This window comes from Pleurodeles waltl, chromosome 8, assembly GCF_031143425.1.
Source record: "Pleurodeles waltl isolate 20211129_DDA chromosome 8, aPleWal1.hap1.20221129, whole genome shotgun sequence".
Lineage (NCBI taxonomy): Eukaryota > Metazoa > Chordata > Amphibia > Caudata > Salamandridae > Pleurodeles > Pleurodeles waltl.
This window is the reverse complement of record NC_090447.1, coordinates 1,351,913,313-1,351,928,977: the sequence shown is the minus strand read 5'-3', so window position 1 is coordinate 1,351,928,977 and position 15,665 is coordinate 1,351,913,313. Positions and strand designations below refer to the sequence as shown.

General features: G+C 47.8%; 1 protein-coding gene across 2 annotated transcripts in view; it reads left to right on the top strand.

The window, feature by feature from the left end:
* Nucleotides 1-15,665, top strand: part of DYNC2H1 (dynein cytoplasmic 2 heavy chain 1) — a 1,541,159-nt gene that overhangs the window by 861,830 nt on the left and 663,664 nt on the right. Inside the window, exons 64-65 of one of the 2 annotated variants that reach the window (XM_069202357.1) lie at nt 4,580-4,600; nt 6,482-6,580. In XM_069202357.1, coding sequence (XP_069058458.1) covers nt 4,580-4,600; nt 6,482-6,580 — 120 coding nt within the window. The remainder of the gene's footprint in view (nt 1-4,579; nt 4,601-6,481; nt 6,581-15,665) is intronic. The other variant, XM_069202358.1, reaches the window with a different exon arrangement.

The following is a 15,665-nucleotide window of genomic DNA, read 5'->3' as shown; positions in this document are numbered from 1 at the left end:
AAGTTTCTCCATCTCTAAGCACCTTAGGCCTGCTCTGGGTGATCCAGCATTTTTGACACAGCCCCTACTCCATAAAACCTTGTGGTTCAGGTTTCGCTCAACAAAGCAAACCCGAACACCTTCCATACTGCCCTGCCTGCACGTTGATGCGCTTGGCAAGAGGTTGTTCGCCTGTATGACATTGCATTCACTGTATACTCTCTGGTTTTTGGAAACACTAATGTGCTCTGCAATATATATCGAACCAGATCTTGCCCTCCTTCCCTGATGAGTTCAGAAACATCTTTCCTCAGATTTTCCATGACATACAGGATGTGGCAAAGTACACTTTATGGGGCCATTCCAGTCACTATAGACTGTGTGGGCACTAAGGTGGTGATTCATTCTCATACTTGGATGTGTGCCACAGGTTACTCCAGGGGCATGCAGGCATCTTTGATGGATTTGGCATTTGATGGCTCCAGGCTGTTAGAAACAAGAAAGGTTAGAGGATAACTGTGTTATTGTGTGCTTCTTGGGCTTGATCTGCCTGGCCTGCCACTTCCACCAACAATACAAGAAATTCAAAGTTTACTTTGAGCCCTGGTTTACCACCAGAGGCAGTCATCTTAGCCTGTTGAGGTCCTTCAAGGCTTCCTGAGACATGGTAGTTACAAAGGACAGGGACCACCAGTAACACAGCCAGTCCTAATCTCCTCTGCCTTTGCAGCTGTTGACAACAAGCTACTCTGATTCATCCTTTGAGAGTCATCTGCTGCCTGCTGGGGGAAGAATATGTTTTAACTACCCAGCTTTCATGCAATTACCTCTGGCAATTGGTTCCTGTAGGTTAACTCTCATAGGTATACTCCTCCTTTTCTGTCGGTTCTTCTCCCATCACTCCCAGATCTTTCTATTTTTACTCAGACTTTGACACAAAATGCCTCTTTGGTACAAAGGTTCAGTCATTGCAGGCCAAAGGAGCAATCAAGAGATTCCCAGAGAAAGAGAGGTGCAAAGGGTGATGCTCTTATCACTTCTTGGTCCTCAAGAAAGATGGTGGGCTCAGATCGGTTTTGATACTAGATGGATGACAGGCCTAGCTCCTCTCTGCCCTACGACCTAGAGATTGAATGGTGTCCTTTCCTTGGACTTTCATTAAGCATACTTTCATGTACCAGACCTATAATTCCATAGGAATTTTCTCTGCTTCCTTGTGGGGTCTGAACACTTCCAGTTCACTCTTGCATTTTGGGTGCATCTTGGCCCTCCCCTGCTTCCCCCCAGGTACCTACAAAGGTGATGGCAGTTTCTGTGGCACATCTTCACAGGTTATGAATACAAGTACTCCAGAGTACCTCAATGACTGTTGAAGGTGGGCTTATCACTGTCAGCTGTGGACCACAATCTTGCTACTGTCTTTCCCGTGGTTCTCCATCAATGAGCTAAAATCTCTGCTTCAGCCAGTGTGGACAATTCCCTTTATCCGTACTATTCTGGACATGGTTCAGTTCCAAGCTTTTTCATCTGGGACAATCAGGATATAATCCTGACGTTTTGAGCTCGGTAGTGTGTTCTAGCTCGGACGGCTCTGTGGTTTCTTGGTGTCTTGGTCTTGTGAATCATGGCGGTGCCTCATTCCTATTGGCCGTTAGGTTTAGCAGTAGACCCTTCGTATTCAATGGGTTGAGCACTAGGCGTGCATCTTGACAAAATCTGTGTGCTGGCCAAGGCGGCCCAGTACCTTCAATGAAGTGTGAATTATACCAACTTGACTTGCAGCAGATTGTTCTTCTTCCTCAATCCACTGTTCATAGCAGTGACTGAAGTGTTGCCTCCCCAGCAAGACTAGGTAGGGATTAGAGGCCTCTTGTGTTTGTGCAGCAGTGGCATCACATCATTCTTTTGGAGTTGTGTGCCATCTGGCATAAGGCCTTCCTGCCTTCCATCAAGAGCAGCCCTGTGCAAGTTCTGATGTACAGCACGACTTCTATGTGGGACTGCAACAAACAGAGTTGAGTGGGGTCATCTGTGCAGTACCAGGAGGCACTAATACTATGGCACTGGCTGACCTTTCATTGGATTTCTCTTACTGTCAACCATCTAGCAGTATCCCTACATGCCAGGGCAGGTAACTTCGGCAGACACCATATAGCTGATCACAAGAAGCTTCTGCAACTAGAATTTGTTCAAGGCTTGTTCACCCAGATTTGAGTAAATCTTTTTGCTGCTACAGAGAATGCTCATTGACCAGCTTTTTGTGCTCTCAAGTTTCCACCTCAGGGCTCACTGGGAGAGTTGTTCCACCTTCCATAGGACTTTGGCCTTCTTGCATTCCTGTCTCTGCAATTAGTTCCTGTGCTTTTGAAGAAGGTCAGGAGGAGGGCAGGTCTTAGCTCTTCCTGATAGGCCTGGCCTGGGATTAGAGGATTTGGTACTCTAACCTGCTGAGTCTAAGCGTTTGCCCCACCCCTCCTTCTTTGGGATGACCTGCTCTACCAATAACACAGCTGTGTACTACAACCAAACCTCCACAACCTACACCTCCATACATCAAGGCTGAGCTAAACCAACTGAGTGTTTTGATCTGCCAGAGGAAGTGATCATTGTCATCTTATGCGCTCTACACCCTTCCACAGTCAATTATTCTGGACTCTCAGTAAAGTTTGTGGCCTGGTGTAAGGAACGTTGGATAGATCTGCTGCTCGGTAAACTTTCTGATGTACTTCTGTTTGTCCAGGCTTTACCCTGGCAAGGCCTTGCCATGGGCAAATGATAAAGGTTATTTTTGTTACCCTTTCAGCCTCACTACATTTGTTGGAAGCCCTCATGTCATCAGTTGTAATGCACTTTTTTAAAGGGTTTATATGCATGTTTTCTCCATCGTTATTTCCTCATACTGTAGTTGCACCTTAATTTTGTTCTTTCTTAATGTGCACACTGACTGACACTTATGACACCTCCCTCATTGTGATTACTTGTAGGCGCTGTGTTGTTGAACAGCAGGATCCGTGATTGCAAACATCATACACAACCTTTGTTCCTGACAAACTGGTGCTTCAAACTGGGGCATCCTTTCTTCCAAAGGAAATGTTTCCCTTCTGTGTGGGGCACACCATTACATTCCACGCTTTCTACTCTGCCACATCCCTCTAAAGGATAAATGAGGGTCCATTGGCTGGACCACATGAAAGCTTTTAACTTTTATATTGATTGGACTAAGGAGCACCAGGTGGATGACCAACTTTTTGTGGGGTTCACTGATGGTTAAAAAGGGAAGGGTAGTCAGAAACAGACCTTAACCAGGTAGATTGTTCTCCAAGTTAAAATGCCCTATTCCTTGGTCAAGAAAGAGCCTCCCGAAGGCTTCTGGGCACATTCCACCACAGCCAAAGCCATCACTATGGCCTTAGCTTCAGTGGTTCTGGTGTTGCTCATCTGCCAGGCAGCTACATGCGTGTCCGTCTGTACCTTCATCAGCCTTGATTCACTGGTCTGCAGGGATGGCTATTTTGTTTTACTTGGTCCTGCGGGCTGTCCTGGTGTGAAGCCCACTTGTCAGACCCCTCCACTTTTTGACAGTTATTGCTCTATATTGGAGGGATCTGCTGTTAGAACTAACCATCAGAAGAACAAGTTACTTACCTTTGGTAACGCTCTTTCTGGTGGATACTTTATCTAACTGCAGATTCCTCAATGCTGTCCCACCTCCCCGATCTGGAGTGGCCTCTTTATAACATCTAAAACGGTTCCAATTTAGATATCTGCCTACTGGTACCTCCGATTCTGTTGTGCTCTGCTATTTTACGCGGCTCTGCTGTCACTTCCGGGACGAAGCAGAGCCCATGCGGAGCAGGCAGGAACACTACTATACAAAATTGCTTGATCTACTCTGGGACCAGGAAAATATTGTAAAGGTGAGGAATCTTTGGTTAGAGAGAGTATCCACCAAAAAACAAAAAGAGCGTCCCCAAAGGTAAGTTACCTGTTCAACTGCACACTTGCCAATTAAATTTGCGTCTGTTTTTCCCCCCTCTGTATCCCTTTATTTGTTTGAACGAATGACCTCTTATTCACCCCTTGCAGGACAAAAGAAGGATCTGAAACTTTCCTCCCCCTGAGAAAAAGACACATTCGACCAGCTTTGCTCCCATAAAGAGTGTGATAGAGATAGATTGTGATCACTAGAGAAATCACTTTAAATGAAATTCTGCAGCTTTATTGAGTGAAGAAAAGGTTATTTTGAGCTTTGTTTCCTATATTAACAATATTATTTATTGTATCAAATTGAATGGCAGCTTAGCATATAGATACATCCAGTTACAATAGTGTAAGAAGTTTTTGTGAGATATGGTTTCAGCACCCACATCTGAGAGATTTCTGGTTAGTACTGAAACTCCTTGGAGCTTTTGGAAGCTCCGCTGGTTTGCTTCTCTGTTTAGGGTATGCCCACCTATCTGTTTTTGTGTTAAGGTTTAGTTTCATAAATGTCTCCTTAATTAATTGTCACCGTTTATGTCCTTGATTGTATTCATGTTTGCATGCCTTTGTATTGTTGACTTTTAATTTCTGTTTGTTTTTCATTTTGACGCTGCCTTAGATCTATGATTTGAAATTTTCGGTAAGAGAGGTCTTAAATTTGATATTTTTCAACTTTCTTTCCTTTTGTAACCCGATTTCCTTTCATTTACTGCCCTATCCCACACATTGCATTTTATCTTACTCTTGCAATCTGAGGCCTTGATTACAAACGAGTGTCATCGCCCCCGATACATAATGATATCCTGGGTATCATTATTTATCACACGCAATAATCTACTCCAGTTATCAGTGTGATGAAAACATACGATACGTACCTAAATTGCCTGCACAGACGTTCAACTTATTTATCAACAGGTACATTTCGACAGGTGTGATCTTTGGGATTTTATCAGGTAAAAACACGAGTGTTGGCGTGTACCGAACAAGTCATAATTCTGACTCTCGTACGAACAATTGTTTGTTTGTTTGCACGAGTGTGGGAATGTTACGTGGCACTCAGAATCCGGCCCTGTGTGTTGAAAGATTTAACATCTGAAAACTTAGTTTCCCTGTTTGCCATGGTAACGGTAGAGTTTCACCTACAGTGGTATTGCTAAGTGAACCTATTTTGTTGTTTTTCTGTTTTTCCAGCTGCCTTCTCAGGGGTTGCATTCACCGATTAACACTTCTCAAAGCTCCTGGATGTACGTGTCTCGTAATTTCCTTGCCTTCTCTGCCATGAGGCTGCACCCTAACGTGCAGCAAGCAGTTAGAAGAGGCTGATTGTTTATAAAAAAAAAAAATGATTCACAGGAGACGTAAAGAGAGGGGCTTAGTTGGTGAGCAGTCCTCCGATGCTTGACAGCGTCTCTCCCATAACAACTTCCTTTCCAAAACTGGGTGCAGTAGAGGTTATTTCAGTGGGTTTTGTTCAGGTACTGGGGACCCTCATGTTCGGCGAATCGCTGCTCCATGTGGGGACTCTAGTCTTGAATCTCTTTCCTTTCATCGTCTACTGTCCATCCTTTCCTGAATCATATGGGTGGTGCAGTGCTTCCTTTGGTCCCTCTATACCAGTGGTACCTTTTGGCTTCTACCAGGCCTTGTGGTTATTTGGCTTTATAATGTACTTTTTCATCAGGTATATTGTGTGCACCTGGGCGTGAGAGCGGTAAGTGGTCATACAAAATGTGAATTTGCTAAGTCATTTTTGAAAAACCGTAAGTTATCTACTTTTTTTTGTCTGCTTAGTACATTTGAAGTAAATATCCGATTTCTTTGGCGGTCATAAAAAAACCTCCCAGGCGTATTTCTTCTCTTCTATACTTAATCGGCACCGTCCAGAAGACGGTTAATTTACCTGAGAAAGTATGGTGGAAATCTGTATTTTCACATTTAACCTTTTGTGTTGAATTTTATGTTGTAAAGCCATGCTTGACTACAGCAGTCGCTTTTTAATTATATCACATACATACTATTGTTTTCACTATGGCAAAAGTACTTTCCCTGCAACCTGTTAAATATGGCGCTGCTTACTTCCCATTTTTTCCCTGAAACCAGTTTCACCATCCTTTATTGGCAATAACTTTTCAAGTTATTCAAGTGTGACAGTGGCCATGCACAGTGTTTGTAACTACCCAGCATGCATTTTGCAGTAACCCTTACCCCACCTTGCACTTTCTACACCCCATATAACCTTAAACTTACATTGGTGTGTTTTCTGTTGTTGCAAGTACACACCTATAATTGGTAAACTCATTTTATTCTCATCTAGTTTTTCCTTGGGTACTCATACACCTATGTGATTTGGGCACTTTATGGCAAAGTTTCTTGAGAATTTCCTACTCTATAAATATATTTTGCTTTTGATGGCCTAGGCACCATCTCGGACCAGATATTTTTGTCATGGCTGAACGTAGGAAACACAGATTGTGTTCTGGGTATCCAATATGCTAAATGTTGGCTTTTTGTTTTTCCCCAGAGCCAAGTGTGTCCGTTTCTGATTGATCCGTCTTCACAGGCTACAGAATGGCTTAAGACACACTTAAGGGAATCACGCTTGGAAGTCATCAACCAACAGGTATCTGTTTTTTACATAGAGTATCACCTTATGTTTTCCCAGGAAATACATTTGTTTATATAAACACATTGAAACGTATGTTGATGGTGGCTGCAATTGTCTGCTTTTTAGTTTAATGAATCTTGAATTCACCCATGGACAGTATAATATTGTTAGGATAGAGCACTGTCACACTCCTCCTGTCACTGCCGTCCACCCTGTTATCAGGCAGCATGTGTACTCACATATAAGACAGTAGCCATTGTAGGGGATGGCATTCCATACTGACAGGGCTCCTTGACGTGTCTACACCATGCAGGTAGGTTTAAACTGGTGACACGTAAGATTGGTTTCTGGACTGGATATCATTGGTGTCTTTCCACTCCCCACGTTTATGCATACCAGGGCCAGCACACCTAAACCAGTTAGTAATCAGGGAAATGGATGAATGAATGCAATAAAATTAAGTTCTCCCACACAACAAGCTCACATGGTCCGACCACCACTTGGTACATTTCTCCATAACCAGCAGACAGACTGGAGCCTTCCACCACACTCTCACCTCCTTCCCTCCGCTGATGGGGAAAAATCACAGAGACCCAATGGACCACCGCCATCTACTGCAGCAAACCCATCCTCTCTGGCAGCCATGAGCAAGACACCTCCAATCTATTGGAATAGATCCTCTACAATGCCAACAAAGTCGCACCCACAAGGAGCTCTACCTCCAGAAGATCCAGCAAGCCTGCAAGGTGCTATACCCCCGAACCCCGTCAGGTGATTCTCCCATCCACCTGATCACCGACTTGAAGCCTCTAACCATCCAGGAAACAGCAGCCCTCATGAGTTCGACCCAATCTGGCTCACCCAGCAACCCATCCCCCCACTGCATCTTCAACCTGGGCCAGAAGGAAATCAGCAGCATCCTTGCTCCCATTCTCAACACCTCCATCAGGACTGCCACCATCCCCAAAGCATGGAAGCAAGCAGAGGTCAAGCCGCTTCCTAAGAAACCATCTGCCAACATCAGCAAACTCAAAAATAACTGCCCTATTTCGCTGCTCCCCTTCCCAGCTATAGTCCTGGAAAGAGCCATCAACCAACAGCTCTTGGAACACATGGAAAGACACAATCTACTGGACACCTCCCAATGCTGCTTCCGCACCAACAACCCTTACTTTTTGGCGGCAGTTCCAGCTGGAAAATTAGTAAGCAAGAGGAGTGTCCACCCCAGCTGGGACCCACCCATAGGGTGCCCAGGGCTGTTCTGAGTCCTCCATCTTTCTTTGGAGGATGTTAGCCAATAGTTTTAGGAATGTGCCCACCCCCAGAGGGAGTGGGCACAGGAAGGGTGTGCCCACCCTCTGGGTCAGTAGCCATTGGCTACTGCCCTCTGACCACTGTCATGCCCCTAAATCTAGTATGTAGGGGCACTCCTGAAACTTTCTCTTTAGATTCATGGAGACCTAAAGAAGAAGAAGGACTGAAGAGCTTTAACAGCAGTGAAGAATTCCAGACGATTGCTGACTTGGCCCCAGCCCTACCAGCCTGTCTGCAGCTTCAAGACTCCTGCTACAAAAGGTGACTCATCCTGCAGGACCAGCAGCCTCTACAAACCCCCAGAGGACTGCCTGGCTTCCCTCCAGAGAACTCTGGAGGACGGCGGCCCTGTCATCAAAGAAACATCCAACAATCACTCCAGAGCCCTCCGGATCCGCAAGTTCTGCCCACTCTGCACATGACACCCACAGCCCAAGTCCAGGTGGCCCACCGGTCCAGGGTCCAGAGAAGGTCCCCAGGTGATTCCGACCTCAATTCCACCCTGGGTTGACCCCTCCTAACCAACACGATGACGCCTGCAGCCTGAATCTAGAGGACCCCCCCTGACTGCTACCAGCCCCACTGAAGATTCCTAACGCCTAAAGGTAGCCCTGCACCTGCAGCCCCCTGGCTTTGGGGAACCTGACTGATGGTCCACTGACGTCCAGTGGGATCTCTGCTTACCAGTCCATCCATTGGTCTTCTTCATCTGACTCCCTGGACAAAGCCTGCAGCCTCTTTGTGGACCTGGAGTTCCTCATTGAATTTCACTGTGTGCCCCATGCTGTGTTTGCACCCTGCACCTGGCCGCCCCGTACAACTGAGGGTGTATGTTTGGTGCTGACCTGTGGCCCCACCAGGTGCTGATCTAAACCCCTAGGGCCTGTGCCCTGAAACCGCACGCACTTACCTGCAGTCTATTTTCTTCTAAGTGTCCACAGTCTCCATTGGTTTTCATTGGGCACCCGACACCAACTTTGACCTCTGCACCCGGCCAGCCCTGTGATGTTGGTAGTACACCTTTTGTGTCTTCTTAAACCTTTCCCTGTGGACACCTTAACTCATGAAAACTGGAACTGTAAGTCAAGTATTTACCTGTAAACTGTGTTTGTACTTTTCCTCCCCCAAAGACTGCATTGTCTTGAATGATTTTGCACTGTGTCTACTTTTTCTATTGAAAAGTATTGCTAACCTGAAACCTATATTAACTGTGATTTACAAACAAACTGTATTTGATACTTGAAAATGATACTTTCTTCAAAAGGTATATATTTGCAAGAAATATCCTTTTGGTTCTAGAAATAAAGTAACAAAGTATATTTCTTCGATACCTAAACAATTGACCTGGAGTTAGTCATTGAGTGTGGGCCTAATTTCTTGACTGTGCGTGTACAACAAATGCTTAGCACTACCCTCTGATAAGCCTAGCTGCTCGCCCACAGGACCACACAAGAGAGCAATAGTATTATCTACGTTAGCCTCTGTAAAGCCACTTGGGAACCACTGGACTCTGTGCACACTAAACCTTACTTTGATATAGTGTATACAGAGCCAGCTTCTTACTCTGGGCACCCCCGGGACTGTCTAATTTGTGTGTGCTGTGCATACTCCTGCCATTTCCTATGGGTTTTGGATGTGTATAACTTGTTTTTCTTGGTAGGAGTCTTTTAAGTGACTCCTCATATTACTATTAATGCGCATGCACATTGGCTACATAGTTAGATTGTTTTTTCCGCTGTCGAGCTCTGAAGCTCCAAGTCAAAGTTGCATGCCACTCCTCGTTTGGACCTTCCGGTGCTGCCAACCCTGTTGGCACAAAAAAATCACTTTCCCCTCAGTCTTTTCACCTTCGTCCTGGTTCCGACAGCTCTGTGGCCAAGATATCTTTGACACTTTGATCAGAGCCTCGGCTCCACCTCAGCCCTTCTCTTTGGTCACCCTCCTCGAGAATGTGCTGGCCATAATGGAAAGGACCCCTATCCATTACTGTTCAGAGTGCCACTCAAAGTAGTTGTGGCAAGGTCACCATCTGGTCTGTAATCTCTGCTTGTTGCCAGAGCACGAAGAGACCTCCTGCCCCCCTGCCTCGAGGTCCGTTCCAAGAAGAACTTTCAGTGAAGACACGCCAGACATCTTTGGGGAGGGTGTCAAAGGGGAAATGGGCCCCTCCACCTCTGCCGGTCAACCAGGGGCCGTCAGCCTAGGGCCAAGTTCTCCATTGAGCCGTGTTGCTGAAGATCAGCCACCAAAGCCTGAAGACATCGACCATGAGTACTGTGTCCCACAGCAAAAACAACCGGTCGACCTCCACCCCTCAGGGTGTTTGGCAACAAATCCATTACCATTCATATAGCCTTCTGGGCTCTGCATCTCAGCTGTGACGGGCACCGACATAAGGTTTTGGAGAGGACACTGATTCCAATCAAGGTGTTAACACAGCACATAAGACCCAGGCTTACTCAGCACCAACAGTGCCTATAACGCTGACACAGACACGCTTTTCTAAACTGAAGCACCAGGGCAGTTTACAGGGCTACTTAAGTGGGTGGCACAAACACTGCTCAGGCCCACTAGTAGAATTTAATTTACAGACCCTGGGTATATGGTATACCACTTTGTGAAGGACTTACAAGTAAATTAAATACCAATGCCTACCATGTTTTAGGGGTGAGAGCAAATGCACGTTAGCACTGGTCAGCAGTGGTAAAGTGGTGAGGGTCCTAGAGCCAACAAACACAAGGTCAGAAAAAGAAGAGAAGGGAGGCAAAATGTTTGTGGTGACCCTGCAGAAAGTGCCATGTTCATCAGTGCTCTTCAGTCCCCATTGCCCCTTGGGTCATTTCATCTTTCACAGTTTCGTTGTGGTGCCAAAGCATCTTCCATAGTGACTTCCACCTTATACCAGAAGCAACAGCAGCAGCAAGCCTCCTGGGATTGTTCCAGAGCTGCCTATAGAGGGAATAACCGCAAGTGCAGGGACAGTGGCATTGCAGCAGAGTGGGACCCCCGTCATGCAATGACACTCTCTTCCTTACCCTGATCACATTGAACCTTTCTGCAGTTTCTCGCACATGGCACAACATCACCACAGACCAGTGGGTTCTGTCCATTGTAGAGCAGTGCTACTACAGGGGTTTAAGCTTTCCAGCTCCTGCTGGCTCTTTTTCAGTCAGAGCACCAGCTAACAGTCAAGACAGTATTGCTCCTACTCGGCATTGTGATTTCATTCATCACCATCGTTCCCCATGCTCGACTACACAAGTGTCCTCCTCAAGAGAGCCTAGCGGCACAATGGTCACAAGCAGAGGGTCTCTAGGAGGATCTAGTGTTGATTTGGGCTAGCATCTAATTCTTTGTGCAGTGGTGTATCAGATAGAGACTTCTAGTTGCAGATTCCTTACCTTAGAATTTTCCCCAGGTGTCAGACTGGATCCGGAGGTTTTTCTTCAAGCTAAACCTTTGCGAGCTATCAGATGGCGTCGGTTGACTCCTCATGCGTTGTTGGCGTTGTGATCGCCATGATGACATTGCGGTCATATATAGGCGCCACCCCGCACACTGTCAGTTCTATACTTTCTCCACCAGCCTACACGCAGATCCAGAGAAGAGCTACCCTCAGTTGTTTCTTGACTGACTTTTCAGTTTTTTGACCACCTGGTGCGTCAACATGTCATCCCGAAAGATTGGATTCAAGCCATGTGACTACTGTCACTACATGATGTTGTTGACGGAGATGCACCTCGTGTGTTTGTGGTGTCTAGAGCGCAACCATAACCCAAAGTTGTGCTCCGAGTACTGGGCCATGAACCCAAAGTCTTTGAGGGAGTGGTCCCTAAAGCTCATTGTGGCCTGTTGCTCGGCTGTGCATCGCTCCCGGTCTCTCTCTCTCGAGAGAGGAAGGTCATGAGACCGCTCGCTAAGCCATCACCACTCATCCTCGTCCCACTCCAAATCCTCTGGACATTTGGGTCTCAAGAAGAAGAAGTCGAAAAAGAAAAACGTTCTTCGTCTTCACCCCATCACTCGGACAATGCGACATGGGAGGAGGCGTGGTTGTTCTAGGCCTCTGTCCTCAGAACCTGCATCTGGGTTGGCTCCGTGCCTCCCTGAGTTTCTGGGAGCCAGAGCCACTCCTGCCCAAAGTTTTAGGAGGCCATGCTCCTCATATTTGGCCAGTCTGTCCTTCCTGTGATGCCTTCGGGCCCAGTAGGGATGGTGGGAGCCCCTCTCGAGGACCAGGGCGGCTTTCCTCCCCAAGGTAGTGACTCCTTTTCATTTGGGACAGTCTATCACTCTCTCGACATTCTATCCTCCTCCACATCCATCTAAGGAGGAGAGGCACCATCGACTGGACCCGAGGAGGGCTCTCAGTTTATACATAGACAGGACGAGAGAGTTCCGCTTGGATGACCAACTCTTTGTCGGATACGTGGGGAAGAGGAAGGGGAAGGCCGTCCACAAACTAACATTAGCCAGGTGGGTCGTTCTTTGTATTAGGATATGTTATTCATTGGCAAAGAAAGATCCTTCTGATGGTATAAGAGCCCATTCCACCAGGGCTAAGTAGGATGGAATGTCAATATTCACCCATTCGCCTCAAAGGCACACCAAAAATGGCGTAAACTGACGCCAGCACGCTGGCGAGGGCCTCTTATTGCCACAATGACGTCAGACAGAGCCTCATGGAGTCGGGCAATTGTGACGTCCTCGCCGACGTGCAGAGCTGGAAAGAAGTTTCTGTCGAATGCTGCGCATGGGGAGAATTCATTAGGTGAGGAATCCACAGGTAGCTAGTGTATCCACCAGAAAAAGCGTTACCGAAGGTAAGTAACTTGCTCTTCTAGAACCAAAAGGGTCTTTGTTGCAGGTAAGTACATTTTCAAGAATGTATCACTTTAAAGTATCGAATGCACTTTGTTTGAAATTCACAGATAAAATAGTTTACAGGTAAGTACTTTGCAATATCAAAGTCGACACAGTGCAATTTTCATTCAAGGCAATGCAGTCCTAGGGGGGAAACAGTACCTACACAGTTTACAGGTAAGTACTAGACTTACGGACCAAGTCTTTGGGCGTTAAGGTGTCCACAGGGCAAAGTTTAGGAAGACATCAAGGGTGCACCGCCTGCAACCCGGGGTCAGCCGGGTGCAGAGAGCAAAGTTGTTGGGCACCCAATGAATTCCTGTAGAGACTGGGGACACTCGAAAGTGAGCTGTTTGCAGGTAAGTACCCACAGTCTCAGGTAACAGGCCCTGGTGGGTTTAGATCAGCACTGGGATGGAGAGGGGCAGAGTTAAGCACCAAACACACACCCTCAGCGGCACAGGGGCAGCTGGGTGCAGGGTACAAACACAGCGTCGGGTGTCCAATGCTTTACTATGATCAACTCCGGGTTCACTAAGAGACTGCAGGCTTGGTCCAGGGGGTCAGCTGAAGAAGAGCAACAGCTGAACAGGTAAATTGAGGCTCCTCGGAACGTCATGGACAGACGGCTGGGTTCCCCAAGGCCAAGGGGCTGCGGGTGCAGGGTTACCTATAGGTATCTAGGATCTTTACCGGATCTGGTCGCGGTCAGAGGGGTCCTCTGGATTCAGACTGCAGGCATTGTCGTGATGGCCAGGAGGGGTCAACCGAGGGTGGACTTGAGGTCAGAATCACCTGGTGTAAGGAAATCCCTCCTTGGCATGGTTACCCCCTGACTTTTTGCCTTTGCTGATGCCAAGTTATGATTTGAAAGTGTGCTGAGGCCTCCTAACCAGGCCCCAGCACCAGTGTTCTTTCCCTAAACCTGTACTTTTGTTTCCACAATTGGCACACCCTGGCATCCAGGTAAGTCCCTTGTAACTGGTACCTCTGGTACCAAGGGCCCTGATGCCAGGGAAGTTCTCTAAGGGCTGCAGCATGTCTTCTGCCACCCTGGGGACCCCTCACTCAGCACCGACACACTGCTTGCCAGCAGTCCACGTCCACGTTATTTCACAGCCATTTACCACTGCACTTAAGTAACTTATAAGTCACCTATATGTCTAACCTTCACCTGGTGAAGGTTGGGTGCAAAGTTACTTAGTGTGTGGGCACCCTGGCACTAGCCAAGTTGCCCCCACATTGTTCAGGGCAAATTCCCCGGACTTTGTGAGTGCGGGGACACCATTACACATGTGCACTGTACATAGGTCACTACCTATGTACAGCGTCACAATGGTAACTCCGATCATGGCCATTTAACATGTCTAAGATCATGGAATTGTCATCCCAATGCCATTCTGGCATTGGGGGGACAATTCCATGATCTCCCGGGTCTCTAGCACAGAACCCGGGTACTGCCAAACTGCCTTTCCGGGGTCTCCACTGCAGCTGCTGCTGCTGCCAACCCCTCAGACAGGTTTCTGCCCTCCTGGGGTCCAGGCAGCCCTGGCCCAGGAAGGCAGAACAAAGAACTTCCTCTGAGAGAGGGTGTAACACCCTCTCCCTTTGGAAATAGGCGTGAAGGCTGGGGAGGAGTAGCCTCCCCCAGCCTCTGGAAATGCTTTGATGGGCACAGATGGTGCCCATCTCTGCATAAGCCAGTCTACACCGGTTCAGGGATCCCCCAGCCCTGCTCTGGCGCGAAACTGGACAAAGGAAAGGGGAGTGACCACTCCCCTGACCTGCACCTCCCAGAGGAGGTGCCCAGAGCTCCTCCAGTGTGTCCCAGACCTCTGCCATCTTGGAAACAAAGGTGTTTGTGGCACACTGGACTGCTCTGAGTGGTCAGTGCCAGCAGGTGACGTCAGAGGCTCCTTCTGATAGGCTCTTACCTCTCTTGGTAGCCAATCCTCCTTCCTAGGTAGCCAAACCTCCTTTTCTGACTATTTAGGGTCTCTGCTTTGGGGATTTCATCAGATAACGAATGCAAGAGCTCACCAGAGTTCCTCTGCATCTCCTTCTTCACCTTCTGCTAAAGGATCGACCGCTGACTGCTCAGGACGCCTGCAAAACCGCAACAAAGTAGCAAGACGACTACTAGCAACCTGCCGGCTTTCTCGACTGTTTCCAGGTGGTGCATGCTCTGGGGGTAGCCTGCCTCCTCTCTGCACCAGGAGCTCTGAAGAAATCTCCTGTGGGTCGATGGAATCTTCCCCCTGCAACCGCAGGCAACAAAAGACTGCATCACCGGTCCTCTGGGTCCCCTCTCAGCACGACGAGCGTGGTCCCTGGAACTCAGCAACTCTGTCCAAGTGACTCCCACAGTCCAGTGACTCTTCAGTCCAAGTTTGGTGGAGGTAAGTACTTGCCTCCCCACGCTAGACTGCAATGCTGGGTACCGTGTGATTTGCAGCTGCTCCGGCTCCTGTGCACTCTACCAGGATTTCCTTCGTGCACAGCCAAGCCTGGTCCCCGACACTCCTTCCTGCAGTGCACAACCTTCTGAGTTGTCCTCTGGCGTCGTGGGACTCCCTTTTGTGACTTCGGGTGGACTCCGGTTCACTTTTCTTTTAAGTGCCTGTTTAGGTACTTCTGCGGGTGCTGCCTGCTTCTGTGAGGGCTCCCTACATTGCTGGGCACCCCCCTCTGTCTCCTCATCCAAGTGGCGACATCCTGGTCCCTCCTGGGCAACAGCAGCATCCAAAAGCCCTAACCGCGACCCTTGCAGCTAGCAAGGCTTGGTTGCAGTCTTTCTGCGTGGGAACACCTCTGCAAGCTTCTTCACGACGTGGGACTTCCATCCTCCAAAGGGGAAGTTCCTAGTCCTCTTCGTTCTTGCAGAACACCAAGCTTCTTCCAACAGGTGGCAGCTTCCTTGCAC